Source organism: Ciona robusta, unplaced genomic scaffold (assembly GCF_009617815.1).
Source record: "Ciona robusta unplaced genomic scaffold, ASM961781v2 AP042738.1".
In the NCBI taxonomy this organism is placed as follows: Eukaryota; Metazoa; Chordata; class Ascidiacea; order Phlebobranchia; family Cionidae; genus Ciona; species Ciona robusta.
The window spans coordinates 353,698-374,457 of record NW_028323117.1 but is presented as its reverse complement, the minus strand read 5'-3'; the positions used below and the strand labels follow the sequence as shown (position 1 = coordinate 374,457).

At 36.5% G+C, this 20,760-nt stretch overlaps 3 protein-coding genes and 1 pseudogene across 3 annotated transcripts in view; 2 read left to right on the top strand and 2 right to left on the bottom strand.

Moving 5' to 3' along the window:
- Nucleotides 1–20,760, bottom strand: part of LOC149724213 (uncharacterized) — a 111,378-nt gene that overhangs the window by 16,941 nt on the left and 73,677 nt on the right. The window lies entirely within an intron of this gene.
- On the top strand, nt 583–2,620 carry LOC149724222 (uncharacterized). Its single transcript, XM_089893314.1, has 7 exons — nt 583–1,341; nt 1,438–1,582; nt 1,677–1,725; nt 1,800–1,853; nt 1,920–2,009; nt 2,078–2,149; nt 2,202–2,620. The coding sequence occupies exons 1-7, from the start codon at nt 1,169–1,171 to the stop codon at nt 2,393–2,395; spliced, it is 777 nt and encodes a 258-aa protein (XP_089749440.1). The 5' UTR covers nt 583–1,168; the 3' UTR covers nt 2,396–2,620.
- On the top strand, nt 18,393–19,452 carry LOC149724221 (uncharacterized; annotated as a pseudogene).
- LOC149724220 (uncharacterized) lies at nt 19,838–20,544 on the bottom strand. The gene is made up of 2 exons (XM_089893310.1): nt 20,427–20,544; nt 19,838–20,370 (listed from the first exon to the last, which is right to left on the bottom strand). The coding sequence occupies exons 1-2, from the start codon at nt 20,506–20,508 to the stop codon at nt 19,979–19,981; spliced, it is 474 nt and encodes a 157-aa protein (XP_089749436.1). The 5' UTR covers nt 20,509–20,544; the 3' UTR covers nt 19,838–19,978.

Sequence of the window (20,760 nt, the reverse complement as noted above, 5' to 3'; positions counted from 1 at the left end):
AATGCGCCCCAGTCACACTCTGCGCCAAAATCGATGCATAACAACACCCGCCGTTGCTTTCTGATCCTTTAATCTCGGCTCTTCCCATCATTGTGAAGCACAATTAAGCAAATGGAGTTTATCTAGCTACAAAGTGAATTAGATGGAGAAATAAAGGTACAGTTAGTAGATTTTCATTTTCAGAACTTTAACTTTCATCAAAGAAATGTACTAAGCAAAATTGTATTTTCTTTAGCCACAAGGTGTGTACAAAGTGTGTACGTTATGGGAAAAATGAAGGTGCAGTTAGCAGTACATATAGCATGGTATTGTGCATCTGGATATGACGGTGATATTACCATAGTGTATACTATTTTTAACGTAGATTTTCTGATTCAGTACATTAATATGTTATGTCTTTGATAAGTAAAAATGTTTAAACGTATTTCCTATCTTTTAACAAAGAAATGTACTGAGACAAAATGCGCCCAGTCAAACTCTGCGCCAAAATCGATGATGCATAACAAGCATTCACACCCGCCCTTGCTTTCTGATCCTTAATCTCGGCTCTTCCTATCATTGTGAAGCACAATTAAGCAAATGGAGTTTATCTAGCTACAAAGTTACCCTGTTTACATGGTCGGATTGGATTTGAATTCAATCCGACTCGAGATGACGTCACACGCATTTCAAATCCGATCCGCTAAAACGTCGTATTTACATGGCGCGTTTTGATCGGATTGAAAGTTGACGAGCTGAAATTTGTGGCAGGGTTGTTTGGAAATGTTTTTGGTAAGTTTGATTTGATATTAGCAAGAAAAGCTTATCTCGTAGCATTTTCAGACTGCAGGAACTTAAATGTCTGATTAGTATCACTACACGCTGTGTTTTCTCCCTGAACTGGATTGTTACAATAGTGAACCTCCCATTGCGTTGTCATTTGGTACGCCGTTAACGATAATAAATTGTCCCTCTGTTTTCATTTGGGAGTGGGAACTAGGGGAAGTAATAAATCGACCACAGTGTTATCTAATGGGAAGTCGTTAACCTCCTTAAACTCCTGGTGAGCCTGTACTGTAGAAGTTGTAGCAGGTTTATGTCTAGGCACAGAGAAGTATATATAAGGTGCAGAACCTTACAGGGCAGTATTATTTGCAGAATTCTATTATAATAACAATTTCAATTTATCATGAGTAAGAAAGTACGTGTGGGTAGCTGGTCAGAAGAAGAGACCTTGCTTTTAATAGATTTAATTCAAGAAAAAAACATAATTGAAAAAATTGACGGAAGACAAGGCCGAAATCAACAATACTATAAAGTTATTGCTGAAGAATTTGCACAAAGGCATTTTGAAAAAGATTGGTTGGTGAAAATTCAGATTATACGTATGCTATCATACATTTCAAGCAAATATTAACACTTAATAATGTGTAATATATATATATTTATATAATACAGGAAACAAGTATCGGTAAAGTGGAAGAATCTTAAGGCGCAGTATTATAATATACTAAAAAGTGTGTCAAAATCTGGAGCAGGAGCTGCTGAGTGGCCATTTTTTGGAAAGCTAAATGAATTGCTGTCTTGTCGTCCAAGAACAAAAGTAAGGCATTTATTTGCACCGAATGAAATTTTTATTTTGTTTCACTGCTATTGCATTGATGTAGGATTAATTTAAAATATATATTGATGTATAGGCAGTGGAAGGAAAATCCATCATGGTCGATACAATGGTACAGCAGTATGGTGAGTATTCGTTGATGTTTTGTTTGTGTAGGTTAATGTAATATGTGCTACAATTAAATGTATGTCTTTTAAAGGTTCATTTACTGAACAAGAAGGAGCTGGAGCACAAGAGTTTGATAGTGAAAGTGGTGAGTTGTGCTTTATTAAAAAATGCTTGCAATACGCGAGTTGTGTAATTGACAATAAACTTGCAGCAATTGAAACATCAACCACAACATCAGCAACAGAAGAAGAGGCAGCACCATCCCAGCCCAGTACAAGTTCTGGTACAAAACGTAAAGCAGGTATGCAGAAACCAGCATTACATCTTAAACTATTGTTTTTTTTATTAGGGTGATTACTGAACAACAAGTTAAGGATAAAACTGCATATCATTTTTTTTATTTTTTTGATCGACCAAGAACCAAAGAAAAACGACGTAAAGGTAACTTTACATATTACTTGTAAACAGGTTGAACAGTTTTTTTAATGTTTAGAGGGAGAAGGATGGAGTGAATTCATCGATGCATACAAAGAAGAATGTGCCAAGGACCGGAAATCAAGAGAAATGATGGTACAGAGTATGAACGATGCATTAAGTCGAGCCATAAATGTACTGGTTTCTAATCAGGAGCCCGCAATTGTTTTGCAAATGTCTCCAGATGCAGCTGGCAGTAGTAATACTGAATAACTTTCATTGTTTTTTATTTCATTTACTTCTTGTACCTCAAAGTTTTTTATTTCATTCACTTCTTGTACCTTAAAGTTTTTTATTTCATTCACGTCTTGTTCCTTAAAGTTTTTTATTTCATTCACTTCTTACCTTTCATACTTTTCATTAAATTACAAAAGATAACATGACATTTGCTGTTTGTTAGCTGTAATAGTATCAAAATACAAAATAATAATGAACAGAACACTTGGGTTGCAAATCGAAATAAGGTAACAGTTAACTATTTTACAAATCGCATAGACTGTCGTAAAGGCTGGGTGGTTTGCAAATGATCTACAATGGCTTGTCTAACACGACTACCAGCAGAATGTGGGTCATTAGGTAATTGTGGAAGTGAGTATGGCTGAGGATAATACATGGAAGAAGAATCTAATACATTTTGGGAAAAGGCAGTATGTTTTGTTTCACAAACATTATGTAGTGCACAACATGTAGCAATAACATATGGCGCCATGTCAATTGATATGTCCATTTTCTTACAAAGTATACGCCACCTGGCCTTTAAACGACCAAATGCATTTTCCACACAAATACGAACACTGCTGTGATAACAATTAGAAGATTCCTTCTCGGCTGGTATTTGATGACCAACAAACGGTTTAATAAGCCATGGCAGTAGTGGGTATGCCGGGTCACCCAAAATTAATAAGGGAATTTCAACTTCATTTAACAAAATAGGCGCCTGTAATAACAAAATATGCATCATGGTTATATTTTAATTGGGGAACATTTTTTACTCACCTTTGGCAACTGTTCAAACAGCCTAAACAACCCGGACTGTTTAAAAACTGTTGCATCATGGACACTTCCCGGCATAACAACATTAATGTCACGAAACCTGAAATAAATGTTTAGTCAGTTGAAAATTCATGCAAGTATTATTACATTCTTACATGTAATGATCATCCACTAAAGCTTGCAAAACCATAGATTCCCATCCTTTCCTGTTAGTATAGTCTTTCTTCCCATCAATTGGTGCTGTTATAGGAATATGAGTGCCATCGATGCACCCAATAACCTTTAAAAATGAGGCAACACAATTTACTAAAATTATATACACAGGCTATCTAATTTAACACATTTTAAATAGGCTACCTGAGGAAAGTAATGATCTTTCTGTATTCTTTTAGCAATATCCATCATTTCTTCTCTCGTAGGCATGTTAATAAACATTTGTAAATGTTTGTTAATTGCCATGCAAAATCTAAAATATAACGCAATTTAAATACTGGTAGTCTACAGATCTAAACAGTTTAATGTAAATAAATAGAAAATTTATGAACAAAATTCGTAGAAAGTATCAAATTAGAACAACTTACCGCTTAAGACAATTGCCCACAGTAGACTTGCTTACACCAAAGTTGTGGGCAACTGTACGGTATTCAGCTGATGATGCCAATGTGTATATTGCGATTGCCATTCTTTTACTAGTGCAAATAGGCACACGTACAGTAATTGTATCTAGTAATGTAACAATATTTAATACTGGTATCAATATTTAAAGTTAAACAAAATTAAATAACCTGGTTTCATGTCATCCTCAATAAGATTTAGTAAGTCATAAAATGTTTGCTTCGTCATTCGAAAGTTGGTAATCCATTGGGAATCATTATAATTTGCAACGTCTCCTTCCCAATAGTTACCGGTTCTAAAATACAACATTTTGTTAGATGTATGATGGTTTCACTGAATACTTTAGTCTTAAAAATACTAACCTTTTGTACATCCATACTCTTCCACTACGGCCATCACTTTTGCGACTTATATAATTTAAATAGGAGCACAAAAACTTGATTTTGGTGTCATGAAATTCTCGCTCTTGCTGCAAAGTATGTTGAAGACAGCTCAACACGAACTTCAAGATAATAGCTAAAGCAATTTTCACAGGTTGTTTGATCATAATGGCAAAACTGTAGCAGAGTTATGATGTTATTAGAAAAAACTAAATGAAATTGCCATTACTTAAATTTGAATCAGATCAGGCATCATACAAAACACATAGTTGGATTTATTGGGTATGCTACTGCCCCAAATATCTTGTTTCGGATAACTTTTACTTCTTTTTTCTGTCAATTCCTAACAAAACAACGCTTTAAACCATCTATTTCTTCCATTTCCACTGCCATACCGGTAGAATGTACTTTAATTTTAATGCACATTACCATTTACCAATTACAAATCTTTACCGAGTTAAGTTTTTACGACTGCTTAAACTTAAACTATTAAAACATCGCAAATAGAGCGAATTCACGCTTGTTCAATCCAACTCGATCGCTAAATCCGACCCGTAAACCACTAGTCTGAGCGGATTGAAGATCGGTCGGCTTCAATCCGACTCGCCTTTTTCTCTTCGCCGAAAACGAGAGTAGCGGATCGACGAGTCGGATTCGAATCCGACTTAAACCGTCATGTAAACAGGGTAAGTGAATTAGATGGAGAAATAAAGGTACAGTTAGTAGATTTTCATTTTCAGAACTTTAACTTTCATCAAAAAAATGTACTAAGCAAAATTGTATTTTCTTTAGCCACAAGATGTGTACAAAGTGTGTACGTTATGGGAAAAATGAAGGTGCAGTTAGCAGTATATATAGCATGGTATTGTGCATCTGGATATGACGGTGATTTGTATTTTCTTTAGCCACAAGGTGTGTGTGTACAAAGAAGGTGCAGTTAGCAGTACATATAGCATGGTATTGTGCATCTGGATATGACGGTGATATTACCATAGTGTAAACTATTTTTAACGTAGATTTTCTTGTTCAGTACATTAATATGTTACGTCTTTGATAAGTAAAAATGTTTAAATGTATTTCCTATCTTTTAACAAAGAAATGTACTGAGACAAAATGCGCCCCAGTCAAACTCTGCGCCAAAATCGATGCATAACAAGCATTCACACCCGCCGTTGCTTTCTGATCCTTTAATCTCGGCTCTTCCTATAATCGATGCATAACAAGCATTCACACCCGCCGTTGCTTTCTGATCCTTTAATCTCGGCTCTTCCTATCATTGTGAAGCACAATTAAGCAAATGGAGTTTATTTAGCTACAAAGTGAATTAGATGGAGAAATGAAGGTACAGTTAGTAGATTTTCATTTTCAGAACTTCATCTTTCATCAAAGAAATGTACTAAGCAAAATTGTATTTTCTTTAGTTCAGAATAAAAATATGCGAAATGCACATGAATGCGACTAAACGAAACATTTAGTTAAAAATTTGAAATCTGTTTTTTTTCTGAATCGTGAAACGGCAACATATCCACATCCTCGCGACAGTGAAGACGTATTAAACCAAAGAATGCCTTTGTTTATGGTTTGACCTTGTGATTTAAAAATAGTGGTGGCATAAGCAATTCGTAGAGAAATACTGAATTCTTATTACAATTTGTTATTGGGTAAATGCGAATTAACTTGTTGCAACGAGTTTGTTTATGGTTTGACCTAGTGATTTAAAAACAGTGGTGGCATAAGCAATTCGTAGAGAATACTGAATTCTATTACAATTTGGTATTGGGTAAATGCGAATTAATTTGTTGCGTTTAGTCCCCAATTAATTTGCATTGGTTCATCGTCGTTTACCAGGATTTTAAAAGCAGCATGTACTGTCTCAAATGTTATTGTATCTTCAAAATGTGCTTTGTATGTTTGGGCAAGAATTTCTGTTGGGCATTCAACCATGATTCTTAGATTTAAAGAGGCAGCTTGTTCAATTACCCGGTGAAGGCAAGTTGTTTTGCCTGTTCCATGCGAACCTTGGAGCAGACGTAGTTTGTAAGGTTCAAAAGAATTCGTGTTTTCCAAAATAACATGTAATTGTCGTTTCACATCAAAATAAAAGGATTTTTGTCACCCGTGCAACGTTTGCTGACATATGCTACTAGAGATTCATCGAAGTTTAATTGCGTAGTTGACAGAATGTGCCTTTGCCACAAAGACTTAATTTTTTCTTAAGCTCTCAACATTATTGAGCATCATAGTTGAGATGTAAAACTCTTTGTCACCACGATTTTTCATATACTGTATGATGTGTTCATTGTTGTACCTTAATGAAGGGTTTGACTTTGTTGCCCTGTGCACAGTTCAGTTGTCGTTAAAGCTTGTATGCACTCAGTACATACCATTTCAGCCAATAGAGACTTTGCAACATACCCAGCAATGTAATTGACAGCTTGGTGCTTGTATTGGCAGCTGTACATAATTTGGCGCATCTAAATAGTCATGATCTGGATGATGTTGGTTGCCGGATGGTCAAATCATATTTCCTGGCGATTGAAGCTTGTGTTAAAGGAAGGGATTCTCATTTGTTTCCTTATATTTGTCAAGCGCATCCAAATCTGTGTTGTCTTGAGGGATACAGTTTCCAATATTTTTAATGCCACTTCGCATCAAGTGTCGTTTGTAGGCTGCGATGAACTGCTGTACAGTTGGATTATTGTTACACCCACCAGCTGAACGAATGGCACAGAAAAAGAGTTCCAGGTGATCTTGACTGAATTTGTATGTCATCCACGGTTAGGTGAGCCTCTACTGGGAATTTAAGTTTTTTCATAGCTTCCACAGCAATTTGATTTAGTCCTGGTTCATTTGTTCCGGTATTTCTTTTGAAAAAAAAAGAATACTTTATAACATCTAAAACAAGAGCTAAAAAGCAATAAAAAATAATTTAAATAAAATGAATACTTTATAACATCTAAAACAAGAGCTAAAAAGCAATAAAAAATAATTTAAATAAAATGAATACTTTATAACATCTAAAACAAGAGCTAAAAAGCAATAAAAAATAAAAAATAATTTAAATATGTGCCTGGAAAACCAATATGTCGTTTCAAACATAAGATGTTGAAGTTTGGTAAACTTGGTTGTTCCTGAACTTTTCCTGGAATTCTGGACAGACTTCCTGGAATTCTGGATTTGTTTGTGATAACAAAGTTAAACAATATTTATTATATATCAAGAAGTCTGAGTGCAAGCTGTCATCGATATCAACCAACTCCTCCTCTGACACCTCACGTTTGCGCAATATTCCTTGTTGCATTTGGATTTGTACTGGTATCTTGTACATTGTTCATCGCCTAAATGAGAACATATTTCATCGCCTAAAACTAACATAAAAATAAACTTGATTGTGTAATTTATACAAGTATGTACATGCTACTTGACAGAGTGGAGAACGCGTATGAGTCTTTGCTGAAAGGCAGTTTCCAGTTTTGTAGGAGATGAACCTTTGTGTTACTAGTTGAGTATTTTTTATCAATGCCCCCACAAAGTTTTAAACTTCATCACTTCTTCTGTAAAATGAACAGAGGTATAAAGCATAGTACACACTAATTCACCAAGCTCAATAATTATTATTTGTTACCCAAAAAATAATTTAATGTAGAAATCCTGATATCGGGCAAGGAAAGATGACTGGGATCAACACGCCAGCCATGAAATGATATCCAACTCACTGTGACATCCACAGTAAAGCAAACACTGCGCAATAAGTACTACATGTTAATTCATTTTGGTGTATTTATGACCAACCTGCAGGTACATTAACCTTAAAAATAAAATATCAAAAAATTCTCGTTAACCAACCTGATAACGGTTGTTTCCACACTGTTTTGTGAATGCATTTCAGCCATAAAATTTTTGAATCGATAACAAAATGACCATTTATCTGAAAATTGTTTAATGTCTATTGTAAATATAAGGTTTATATATATATTAAATAACATAAAAACAAATGGCTACAGCTGGTCAATGCTTTCTCGCACCAACAAACTTTGCGATTCTCCGTCTAATTTTTCCACTGAATGGTGCTGGTTTCGCTGTGGTGGGGCTTGCCTTGCAAATGGTTCTTATCGAATTTTCTGAACAAATTGTTACAATTTAATAGTTAGAATAATTAAACATTTTATTTGATGACTGATAAGTTGAACTATCCCTTATTACTTTTGTAATCTGTGCTAATTCTCCTTGCAAATTTATACAAATCACCAACTGGAAGCTGAATTTACAAATTTTAATTTACTCGAGCTGATTAATTTAACCTTTGGAATAGAACATGATTTTTTCGGCATGTTCAACAAAGGTACAGCACCAATTTTTAATGATTTGCGAGTAGACTGTACATTAATGTCTTCCGGGTTAAAATGTGCCTCACAGATAGATGCCCTGTATAACCAGTTATACAACCATGATTTGAAGGTTATGAAACTCACATATTAATAAATAAATTGTAAAAAACTGACTAAATACAAGTTGTGTATATGCTCATTAGTCCTAGACAACAATAACATACATTTCTCTGTGTAACATATCTTTTATCCTGTCTCCTTTCGCGGGATCAGGATCTCGGTAAAAAAAAACGCACCCTGCTAGTTCTTCACGGTGCTCCCTCTCCTCTATATTTTTGACCAGATCGGTTCTCAAAACTTTAAACAGAGAACGTTGGGGTCGCTCGCGTCGGCATAACCACTCGATACGACCAATACGTCAATTGGCAGCGCAAACGAACAGTAACACTTCGCTGCTCAGCGCACCCTTTGCCAGCCCACAAGAACACCTCTACAGTAGCAACCGAAAGCCATGCAAGCCACCCACGTGGATCGACTCTCTGACAGTGCTCCCTCTCCTCTATATTTTTGGGCAGATCGGCTCTCAAAATTTTAAACAGAGAACATTGGGGTCGCTCGCGTCGCGGACGCCACCCAAGCAGGCCGAAGCGGGCAATGGATTTAGTAATCCGACCACTTTGTTTTTTTTAGAGCTTAGAAAACCTGTAACCTTATCGCGTGACGGTACGAGGGCGAGCTCTTGCCCGCTATTCCATGTTTTAACCGCCGCAAGATCGACTTGCAACTAGCTGCGACAAAACCACTCGATATGACCAATACGGCAATTGGCAGCGCAAACGAACAGTAACACTTCGCTGCTCAGCGCACCCTTTGCCAGTCGACAAGAACACCTCTACAGTAGCAAACGAAAGCGGTGGATCGACTCTCTGCGCTCCCAGCGCCTATACCACCTCCCGCAGTGGAGCCCCCTGACAGCCGTGCAGCCGTTCAGGCCACCCCAGGGGATCGACATGCTGCGCTCCCAGTGCCTATTCTCCTGCAGTAGCAATCGAAAGCCGTGCAAGCCACCCCTGTGGATCGACCAGCCGCGCTCCCAGCGCCTACACCACCTCCAGCAGTGAAGCCTGACAGCCCGCGTGACGGTACGAGGGCGAGCTCTTGCCCGCTATTCCATGTTTTAACCGCCGCAAGATCGACTTGCAACTAGCTGCGACAAAACCACTCGATATGACCAATACGGCAATTGGCAGCGCAAACGAACAGTAACACTTCGCTGCTCAGCGCACCCTTTGCCAGTCGACAAGAACACCTCTACAGTAGCAAACGAAAGCGGTGGATCGACTCTCTGCGCTCCCAGCGCCTATACCACCTCCCGCAGTGGAGCCCCCTGACAGCCGTGCAGCCGTTCAGGCCACCTCAGGGGATCGACATGCTGCGCTCCCAGTGCCTACTATTCTCCTGCAGTAGCAATCGAAAGCCGTGCAAGCCACCTTTGTGTATCGACCAGCCGCGCTCCCAGCGCCTACACCACCTCCAGCAGTGAAGCCTGACAGCCGTGCAGGCCACCCGCGGGGATCTCTACCACCTGCGCTCCCAGCGCCTATACTCTCTACAGTGGCAACCAAAAGCCGTGCAAGCCACTCCCGTGGATCGACCCGCTGCGCTTCCAGCACCTGTACCACCTCCCGCAGTGGAGTCTCCTTCGCTTCCAACGCCTATACTGTCCTGAAAAATACAACGGCCGGGGGCGCAGAAAAAGAAAAGTCCCGAAAATAGCCTTTGAAAAAAAGTCTCGAAAAAAGCCTTTGAAAAAAAAAGTCCCGAAAATAGACTTTGAAAAAAAAGAAAAGTCCCGAAAATAGCCTTTGGGAAAAAAAACAGCAACCCCGAAAGGCTACTCCCTCTTTCGTCCGAGCTACTGGCCGGACAAACCGATAGATCTTGAGGCTGACTCTCAACCAGATCGCAGTAAGATTACTACTCTAATGATCACGACACCCCGATCTTCAACTAGGTCGTTTACGAATGATTTAGCACCCCGCCATTCGAGCAGGAGGATCAACCGACTGGGAGTCCGACGCTTGCCGCAGACTCTTCTTTCGGATATGGGCTCTACCGACTAACTTTGCTTCTCGAGGATCAGTCATAATCCCTCAGATGGTAGCTTTGCACCATTGGCTTATCAGCCAAGCACATGAACCAAATGTTTGAACCTGCGGTTCCTCTCGTACTGAGCAGGAGGATTACTGTCGCAACGGCACTTCATCAGTAGAGTACAACTAGTCTGTTTCACGACGGTCTAAACCCAGCACACGTTCTCTATTAGTGGGTGAACAATCCAACGCTTGGTGAATTCTGCTTCACAATTTAGGAAGAGCCGGACATCGAAGGATCAAAAAGCAACGTCGCAATGAACGCATGGCTGCCACAAGCCAGTTATTGTAACTAACAGTGTGTCCTAGTGTTGCATCACAGCAGTACAATGTAACGTTTATAATACACTGAAGCGTACTTAAGAATCATATAGTTCTTTGTGACATATAAGTCACATTATATTAATGGTAACTTTTCTTCATTTTTTTACTCCATAAAACTGACAGCGCCATTTTTTTGCGGAAGGGTCGAAAACCCCCTAATTTGTCTTCATTGTTAGTAAAATTAAAACTGAAACTGGTGGCAATCAACTAATAATTAAAAAAAACGCATGGTGTCGCCACTGACCTATTAAATAAAAAAGGAATAAAGGTTTCAATTTTCTAATTAATTAAAGTTGTTGTATTTTAAAGCTAAAAAATAAAGTTTAGATTGTTTTAATAGTTAGTATAATTAAAACTGCAAGTAGTGTCTAGAAACTAATTACTTCTTAAAAACCGCATGATGTCAACCACTATTAAAAAACTTTTTGGTGTCATTCTGTCCTAATTTTTTAATTTCTATCTTATTGTAATATTATTTTGACATATAGGCCATAAAGGTATATCACCCAATTCAGGTACCAAACGTATGGTTTTGCTATAAACTTGTAGTATTTTAAAGCTAAAAAATAAAGTTCAGATTTAACTAACCAATGGTGAGTCATTTTTGTTGTGACAGTTTGTATTAATTGTTAGCAATATTAAAACTGCAACTGGTGTCTGAAACTAAATAGTTAGCAACCGCATGGTGTCTCATCACTGACCTAATGACCATTTGTCTTAATTGTTAGCAATATTAAAACTGCAACTGGTGCCTGAAATTAAATAGTTAGCAACCGCATGGTGTCCTCACTAAAACTGCAACTGGTGTCTGAAACTAAATAGTTAGCAACCGCATGGTGTCTCATCACTGACCTAATGACCATTTGTCTTAATTGTTAGCAATATTAAAACTGCAACTGGTGCCTGAAATTAAATAGTTAGCAACCGCATGGTGTCCTCACTTACCTAATAAATACGAAAGGTGTAAACTTTTTTAATTTTCCAATTAGTAAAACTACTAGTCTTTTAAAGTTAAAAATAAACTTTAAATTTGTCTAAAAACTTTAAATTTGTCTAACTAACGATGACTCTATTTTTCCTTTGACGGTTTGTGTTAATTGTTAGTAAAATTAAAACTGGAACTGGTGTCTAAGAATTAATTACTTAACAATCGCATGGGTTCGCCACTGACTTAATAAATAAAAAGAAAAAAAAGTTTTTAATGTTCTAATTATTTAAACTTGTATTACTTTAAAGCGAAAAAATACAATTTAGATTTAACTAACTAACGGTCTGTCTATTTTTGTTGTGACAATTTCTACTTGTTAGAAATTTCAAAACTGCAACTGGTTTCTGAAACTATTTAGTTAGCAACCGCAAGGTGTCATCGTTGCTAAGAAATACTAACTGCATATAAGTGGAACACGTGAGACTGTTAATTGATTTATATTGTGGCCTTTAATTATTGCGTCATTGTACACGCTCCAGTAATCGTCACGCTATTTGGTTGTGCTGTGTGTGGTTAATCGTGACCGTGACTTTCAGCCACGTGAATGTGGGTTTGGATGTCGAACTGTGGTCAGATTACTTGTGATATCATAACGTACGCACGCGAGTACAAAACTGTTACAATATTAAATGTTTAATAATTGGTCAGATTACTTGTGATATCATAACGTACGCACGCGAGTACAAAACTGTTACAATATTAAATGTTTAATAATTCTTGGTTTGTTCTTGGGTATTAAACTTTTAGGAATTTACAGTTGTAAAGTACAACGGAATTACAGGTTGGTGTCATGGTGTCTTAATTTTTTAATTTGTATCTTGTTGTAATATTATTTTGACATATAGGCCACATAGGTATATCACCCAATTTAGGTACCAAACGTATGGTGTCGCTATGGCAATGCCAAATTAAACGGTTGGTTACAAACTGAGTGTAGTATATGTTTCACAATTTTTTAATTGTTAATAAAATTAAACTGCAACTGGTGTCTAGAAAATAATTATTAGCAACCGCATGGTGTCGTCACCACTGACCTAAAATACATAAGGTGTAAAGTTCTTAATTTTCTAATTATTATAACTAATAGTTTTTTAAAGCTAAAAAATAAATATTAGATTTAACTAACTAACGGTTTGTCTATTTTTGTTGTGACAATTTGTATTAATTGTTAGAAATATTAAAACTGCAACTGGTTGTTTCTGAAACTAATTAGTTAGCAACCGCATGGTGCCATCACTGAGCTAAGAAATAGTAAAGAAGAAAATGTTCAATTTTCCAATGGTTAAAACTATTAGTTTTTTTAAAGCTAAGAATAATAAAGTCAGATATAACAAACTAACGGGGTTTCTATTTATGTTTTGACAATTTTTTAAATAAAATCAAAACTGCAACTGGTGTCTAGAAACTAATTAGTAAGCAACCTCATGGTGTCACCACTTATCTAATAAATACAAAGGTGTAAAGGTTTTAATTTTCCAATTAGTAAAACTACTAGTCTTTTAAAGTTGAAAAATAAAGTTTAAATTTATCTAACTAACGATGACTCTATTTTTGTTTTGACTGTTTGTATTAATGATTAGTAAAATTAAAAACTGCAACTGGTGTCTAGAAACTAGTTATACATTTATTAAAACAGTTGCAAAGATTTTATGCATTAATATTTACAGAATGTCCTCTTCGTCCAAAAAAAGGGAAAACAGTGGAAATATCAACTACTTCCAGCAATCCCCCAAAGATTTTCTCAGACCCTGCAACTGGTGTCTAGAAACTAATTAGTAAGCAACCTCATGATGTCACCACTTATCTAATACATACAAAGGTGTAAAGGTTTTAATTTTCCAATTAGTAAAACTACTAGTCTTTTAAAGTTGAAAAATAAAGTTTAAATTTATCTAACTTACGATGACTCTATTTTTGTTTTGACTGTTTGTATTAATGATTAGTAAAATTAAAAACTGCAACTGGTGTCTAGAAACTGGGTATACATTTATTAAAACAGTTGCAAAGATTTTATGCATTAATATTTACAGAATGTCCTCTTCGTCCAAAAAAAGGGAAAACAGTGGAAATATCAACTACTTCCAGCAATCCCCCAAAGATTTTCTCAGACCTTATGGTGTGGCTACACTACCAAGAACAGCAACTGACGAAGATTTTAAAATGAAATTAAAAAATTTTACATGCGAGTGGCTTACTCATCCTGGGATTGCTCTTAGTAAACTTACTGAGACAACAACAAAGAACTGGAAAATAATTTCAAACGACCTTTCAGATATCTCGTTCGAACTTTTTTTTACAGAATTTGGCGAAATCCTAAAACGTTACGATCAAACATATGGATAAAATTGAAAAGGAAACTGATGTTAAACAAACGGCAAAAGAAATCAAAATTCTGCTAAGTTCTCTGAAGAAAAAGGGTGAACTCTACGACAGCTAAATTGATTCTTTTATACATAAGGAGCATCAATGTTTTCAATGGGTCTGCATTTAAAGGCAGCAAAATATGTTTCAACTCATATAGACCATGTTTCCGAACAATGCTTTAAGAGAAACAATCTTACTTCATTTTTAGAAAATCCTTCCTTAGCAACATATGCTGAAGCAGCAGCAAAGAATATTATGCACAAATCTACTGTTAATGAATCTGAGAAAAGTCCAGTGAAAACATTAAAAGACTTAATCGCAGAACGTAGAAAACGAAAATTAGACATTGAATTAGATGACTGTTTGCCTTCCACATCAAAAAAACGAATGTGAATGCAATATTATTTTGATTTCTGCAATTTAGCCAATGGATTGGAATTGTACAGTAGCAGTGTTGTTGTTCAGTTTTTTTTTGTACAGTTTGTGCTTGTGTATGCTTTTATGTTTAATTATACTATTGTGTTAAAGGTATGTATTTATGTTAAATTATACTAATATTTTTCAGAGATTTATCTAGTAGCATTAATTATTACTGAAATATTTCTGAAAAATTCAGCAATTACGCAGTTATTTCGTCCAGATTACTTAAAGGTAAAATAACATTTCTATGTTTAACAACTGGTGAACGAATTTCTCTTTTGGGTCTTACCAATAGTATCTGTCAATTTGAATATGAATCCAAACTTCTGCTGCATCGTTTCTGATCCCCAGGTATATTCAGTTTTAAAAATTTTCTTTTGAAGCTTTAATGTTACCATTTTTAGATGGAACAAAAACGTAGCGCTGCTGCCAAAGAGAAACAGGACCGTTTGACGCGTCGTGAAACAGCCAAAGTTACATTTTTTAATTCCCAACTTGTTTCCGAATTGTCTTACATCTCAGTTGGTACAATTAAGCGAAAGCAAGTTTCTGGTCATTTAAAACATTGGATTGAAAAATTGGCTTGGACTAGGTGCCTTCTTTGCTTCTCTGTTTATGTTGTCAAACATTAAAACCCAATTTCACAAAGAGGTCAGTTGCTACAAGCCATGTCTGCAGCAATTGTACCAGAGGAAATTACAGTGCTCCAAATGTTTCATTGTGGCCTGATTACTTGAAAGGATTAACACAGAAAGAACATCGTCTTCTTTTCCCTTTCAACATTGACTGCAGACCATATTGCAGAAAACAACACGGATATCGAATCAAAACTGGGGGTTTAAGAATCACCAAAAAAGCAACAAATGTAGAACAAGCAATAACCAGTGTGAATAATGATCAATCACAAAAAAATTGCATTAAGCTTACGAATTTCTCGTAAATTGCAGGGAAAGTTCTTACAAAAAATATGTCGAATTTGCAGAAAGTATGCCATCAGATCAAACCTTGCAATTTTTTGATGTGTTTCAAGAACAAAGAATTGAATGTGCGTTATGGCCACTATTATATTCATTCAACAGTTTATGTAAAACATTTATTGAAGGCGGAACAAGACACCTCAGTGCTAAACATTCATTCTTAACAAAGGTGACATCGCCAATTTTGGATTACAGTTACAACTTTGAATTACTGCAGTTTTATTTCGATCGATGGATTTTCAAAACTGTAACAGGAGCCATTAATTCTGGCAGAATTTATGGGTGTTCTCCAACGCGCATTAGATGGAAAACCATTTTCGCCAGCATACTGGAAGTGGCAACATTCTTTTCTAGTAAACACTGTACACCAATTTGGACCACCTGAACTGTTTTGATAAACCCTTACGAATGGGGACATTTCCCCAAAACGAACACTTGGAACAATTATTGGAGTACTTGGGAAAAAAACCCTTTGAATCATTCAAGTCTCCAAGCACTGCACATTGGGGGTCCTACTAAAACACGCCCGGCGGGGCCCGGTGGAAAAAAATATACTAAAACACGCCCGGTGCGGGTCCCGGTGAGGACCCGGTGTTACGAGTCATACTAAAACAGGCCCGGTGAGTATTTCTTGAAAGGGGAGCTTTCCCTATGCAAGAGCCACCAAAATGCGTGTGTGAAACAGAACTTGTGAAAAAAAATGGAAGATATTGTCTGTCTTCAAAGCATAAAGATGGCAATTTTCGGAGATAAAAATTACATTCTTGCTCCGCACGTTATCGCTGAAACAAAATGTGCATAGGAAATAAAACATGACGATGAAAATGGACACGTAATTTGCAAGTCCTTTAATTATCGCTCTGCTAAAACGGAAACAAACGTGGGATCGCGCTACTGAGGGTTTGTCCGAATACGTAAAAGCCTAACACGCTCACTAAAAGACACATCATGTCTAATATTTACATTTTTCGTTTTAAAAGTTACATTGTTCGTGTTTTAAGTTTTTAATAATAAAACTTCGATCAAGTATAAGTGTATGTATAGTACTGTGGCCTAAGGTAGGACACTTATAGCACATATAGTAGGGTGGGGTAAGATGGGACAACTTTTCATTCCGTTTCTCGTCCCGTTTGGTAGTAAGCAAAGAACATTCAAAGAATTATAAAACTATATTCTTACGACTCCCATAGAACGTTGTTAATTGTTTAAAACACGAACAGAAAATTTGGATCTTATGTGCTAAAGGTGTCCAGTCTCCCCCTGTCCTACTATAATATTTAAATATCCCCCGATCGTGTTTTAAACAATTAACAACAGTCTATGGGAGTCGTGAGGACATAGTTTTATAATTCTTTGAATGTTCTTTGCTTACTACCAAATGGGACGAGAAATAGAATAAAAAGGTGTCCCATCTTACCACCCCCTATTAACAAAATTCAACGAATAAACTTTTGCTAAAAATACAGTTCATTATGTAAGTGTACAACGAAACAAACATCGTACATCCATAATCAAAGTTAATTTTCAAAAAACTCAACTCGGGGGTCTCATTAGGCTAAAAATCTGAATACACGCATCACATTTTGGTGGATCTTGAATAGGGAAAGCTTCCTTTTCAAGAAATACTCACCGGGCCTCGCCGGGCGTGTTTTAGTAGGACCGCACATTGGACACGTCCTCGGCGAAATTGTTACTGGTTACATAACTGGAAAAGGAACCGGTAATTGGAAAGAACATGCATTGTCCAACTATAGACACAAATCAATTCCGAATGTAAAAACGTATTTCTACAGGGTTGAATTTCAAAAACGGGGAACGTTACACATACATTTGCTCATTTGGCTCCACCACTCATTTGGCTTCTTCAGTTCAGTTTACCCAATTAGCTTGCATTTTACTACGAATCGGATTCAGGCAGTGCTGCTAAAAAACGAACCACAATTCGCTGCATTGCTTCATGCTACGCAAAAGATCAACGATCCCCATGTCTCCAGGTACGAATATAAGCAACAGCCATTGACCGGCAAAAAGATTCCATTGGTTTGCTATATTCTCCTACATCTGCTCAAATGAACTTACACGTGCATATATCGATAAATTTCAGAAACGGGAAACGATAGACATACATTTGCTCATTTAGCTCCACCACTTATTTGGCCTCAGTTCTTCTGAACGGTTCAATATGGACGTTCAAACCAGTGACGGTCACCTTATGATTTTAAGTTATGTTACAAGTAAAGGTGGCTGTACACAGGATCCGTTTCGGTCCGTTTCCGTCCGTATGCGTATACGCGCGTAAAAAATTCGGTCCGACGCCTTCCGACGGCGTCTTTACACAGAATGCGTAACGTCCGAAACTTGCGAAACGTCCGTTAACGCAAGGCCATCCGACGCGATCCAACATGTTGGATTTTTACGCACGTACGCATGCGATTTTGCTTGTTTCAAAACATTTTCCGTGGTTGGGGGATTGTTTAAACAAACTGAAAAGGTCATTAACGAACTGTTTAGTAAATGCTGAGGGTTCCCCGCTGTTTGTTGACCGTGTGACTCGATTGATTGATGTTTTTAATATTATTATGCCTGAACTTTTCACTGGTGTAGTTTCATATAGCCTTTATTGTCTAAGAAAGCCTAGAAGAAGCGTTTCGTTTTTACATATTTTGTTTTGTGAGCAATGTAGTTATCAGATTGATACTGGTAAAGTACACTACAACTGTAAACCTTTCCTAGATCTAAAATAATGGAATATAGTAAAGAAAAACTTATTGAGCTGGTCCGTGAAAGACCTGCTTTATATGATATAAAAGATCCCAAACACTGTGACAAAATCTATTTTCAAAATGCATGGGATGCTGTTGGCAAAGCGTGTGGCATAACAGGTAAATACATCGTTTAAAGATTTACTGATTTTGTGTAAAGAAAGTTATTTTTTCTGTCCACCTTAAAACAGGTCAAGTTGCAAAGGAAAAATGGAGAAATCTAAGAGATACATATGTTCGCAAAAAAAAGAAGCAGGCAGGCCAAGTGGATCTGGTTATACAGCCACACCAGCCTGGCCATACTTTACTTCAATGACGTTTTTGGACAACTACACCAAGCACCGCAGGTAGGAATGTTATTATGTTAAATATTTGGTTGTACCTGAACTGATAACTTGTTCAGGACACAGTCGAACATCTCACAATTAGAGGAACCAAGTTTCACAGAAGAGGAACAACAAGTTTTCTCTACATTTTGTGCTGCAGCTGACATTGGTAAAACAGTCTACAAGATGTTAATACCATTTGAAAACATATTTATATTTTTAGATGATAGTCCAGTTGCTTCAGGTAAAAACTCTGAAGTGGACACACCTGAAGAAGTACTGACACCCAAATTAACACCCAAAAGAAGAAAAGCACAGGCATTAACTGGTCGTTCACCCAATTCAGTTGCAAAAAAGAGAAGAAGAAGGGCTGTTGGTGTGGATCTAACTGTAAGACCATACCATATTAAATGATTTAGAAAGTTTGCTGTTTGCTTTTTCATAGGAACGATTGGGTGAAACATTGCATGCAACAAATGCATTGATTTCAGAACAACGGAAAAAACCTGAAAGTACTATGGCATTCCATTATTGCAAAATTATTGAACAAAGATTAAATGCAATGCCGAATAATATCCACAAAGCCTTTGCAGCCATTACTCAAATATTGGAGGAGTTTGAAGAAGTCAGTGTTGTGTAAAGTTCAGCATTGTATGTTTATTGAGTATTAAACTGTTTTTTTTAAACAACATCGATTGCAATTTAACTGAAACACAAATTTTGATTTTGACACTGTTCACTTTTTATCTGTCTGTGTTCTTTTTTTTTGTTTTCAGTTTTATTTCATTCATTTTCTTCCAATTGCAATTTAACTAAGTTCACTTTTTAGCTGTCTGTGTTCTTGTTTATTTGTTTTCAGTTTTCTTTCATTTTCTTCAGATTGCAATTTAACTAAAAACAAGTTTTGATTTTGACACTTGACACTGTTCACTTTTTAGCTGTCTGTATTCTTTTTTATTTGTATGCAGTTTTCTTTCATTTTCCTCATATACCTCTTCAATTTTTAACATGCAAATATTCAGTATGCACACACTGTTCTTTTATTACAAAAAAAAATAAACATTGAAATTGAACAAAAATTAGCATTTTTACACATGCAAATATTCAGTATGCACACACTGTTCTTTTATTACAAAAAAAAACAATAAACATTGAAAAAAATTAGCCTATTCAACGGTTGTGCCTTGTGTTACTTTATTGTACTGCCAAGCAACTTGCCCCTGGCTGCTATTGAAGTACTCTTTTAGCAATTCTCTTATCTGCCTTGCATATAATGAATGATTATGGTGAAATTTTTTATCTCTGATGCACCTAACAGGAAGAACTGCACTTTCTTCTTCTCGCCAAGCTCCTTCAATAAGTTTACCATTAACTTCATAATCAACATCATAGGTACCAATGTATTTTCTACTTTCCACAGACTTTTCCAAACTTTTTCTCTGCAACCAGTTATGCAAAACAACACTAGCCTTGACAATCTGTGTTGCAGTTTCCACATTTGCCATTATGGTCGACCGCAGTACCCACCATCTTTGTGCAAGAATACCAAAGGCATTTTCTAAAAAAATAATAAGTTCAGTGGTCAAATCAAAATAATCGTAAACACAATGTTACCTATGCAGCGCCGAGCTCTGCTTAATCTGTAGTTGAATATTCTTTTGTCTTCTGAGAGACCGCGGTCAGGAAAGGGGCGCATTAGGTATGGTTTCAATGGAAAAGCATTGTCACCTACAAAGGAAGCTTTGCCGGTGGAGGCATGTTAAAACCATCTTCAAAGAATTTGCTAATTGCTGAATTTGCATAAATTCCTCCATCACTGTGGTGTCCTGAATCACCAATGTCAACAAATGTAAACATGTAGTTAGCATCGCACACTCCAAGAAGGACAATACTGTGAAAATGCTTGTAATTGTAATATTCACTTCCTTGCTTTGCTGGTTTTTGTATG

What these genes read in the sequence shown, in the direction of transcription:
- LOC149724222 (XM_089893314.1), top strand. Translation starts at nt 1,169, where the DNA reads ATGAGTAAGAAAGTACGTGTGGGTAGCTGGTCAGAAGAAGAGACCTTG. An exon ending in TACAATGGTACAGCAGTATG is followed by an intron (nt 1,726 to 1,799) that starts GTGAGTATTCGT and finishes TGTCTTTTAAAG; the next exon opens with GTTCATTTACTGAACAAGAA. An exon ending in AGAGTTTGATAGTGAAAGTG is followed by an intron (nt 1,854 to 1,919) that starts GTGAGTTGTGCT and finishes ATAAACTTGCAG; the next exon opens with CAATTGAAACATCAACCACA.
- LOC149724220 (XM_089893310.1), bottom strand. Translation starts at nt 20,508, where the DNA reads ATGCGCCCCTTTCCTGACCGCGGTCTCTCAGAAGACAAAAGAATATTC. An exon ending in CAGAGCTCGGCGCTGCATAG is followed by an intron (nt 20,371 to 20,426) that starts GTAACATTGTGT and finishes TTATTTTTTTAG; the next exon opens with AAAATGCCTTTGGTATTCTT.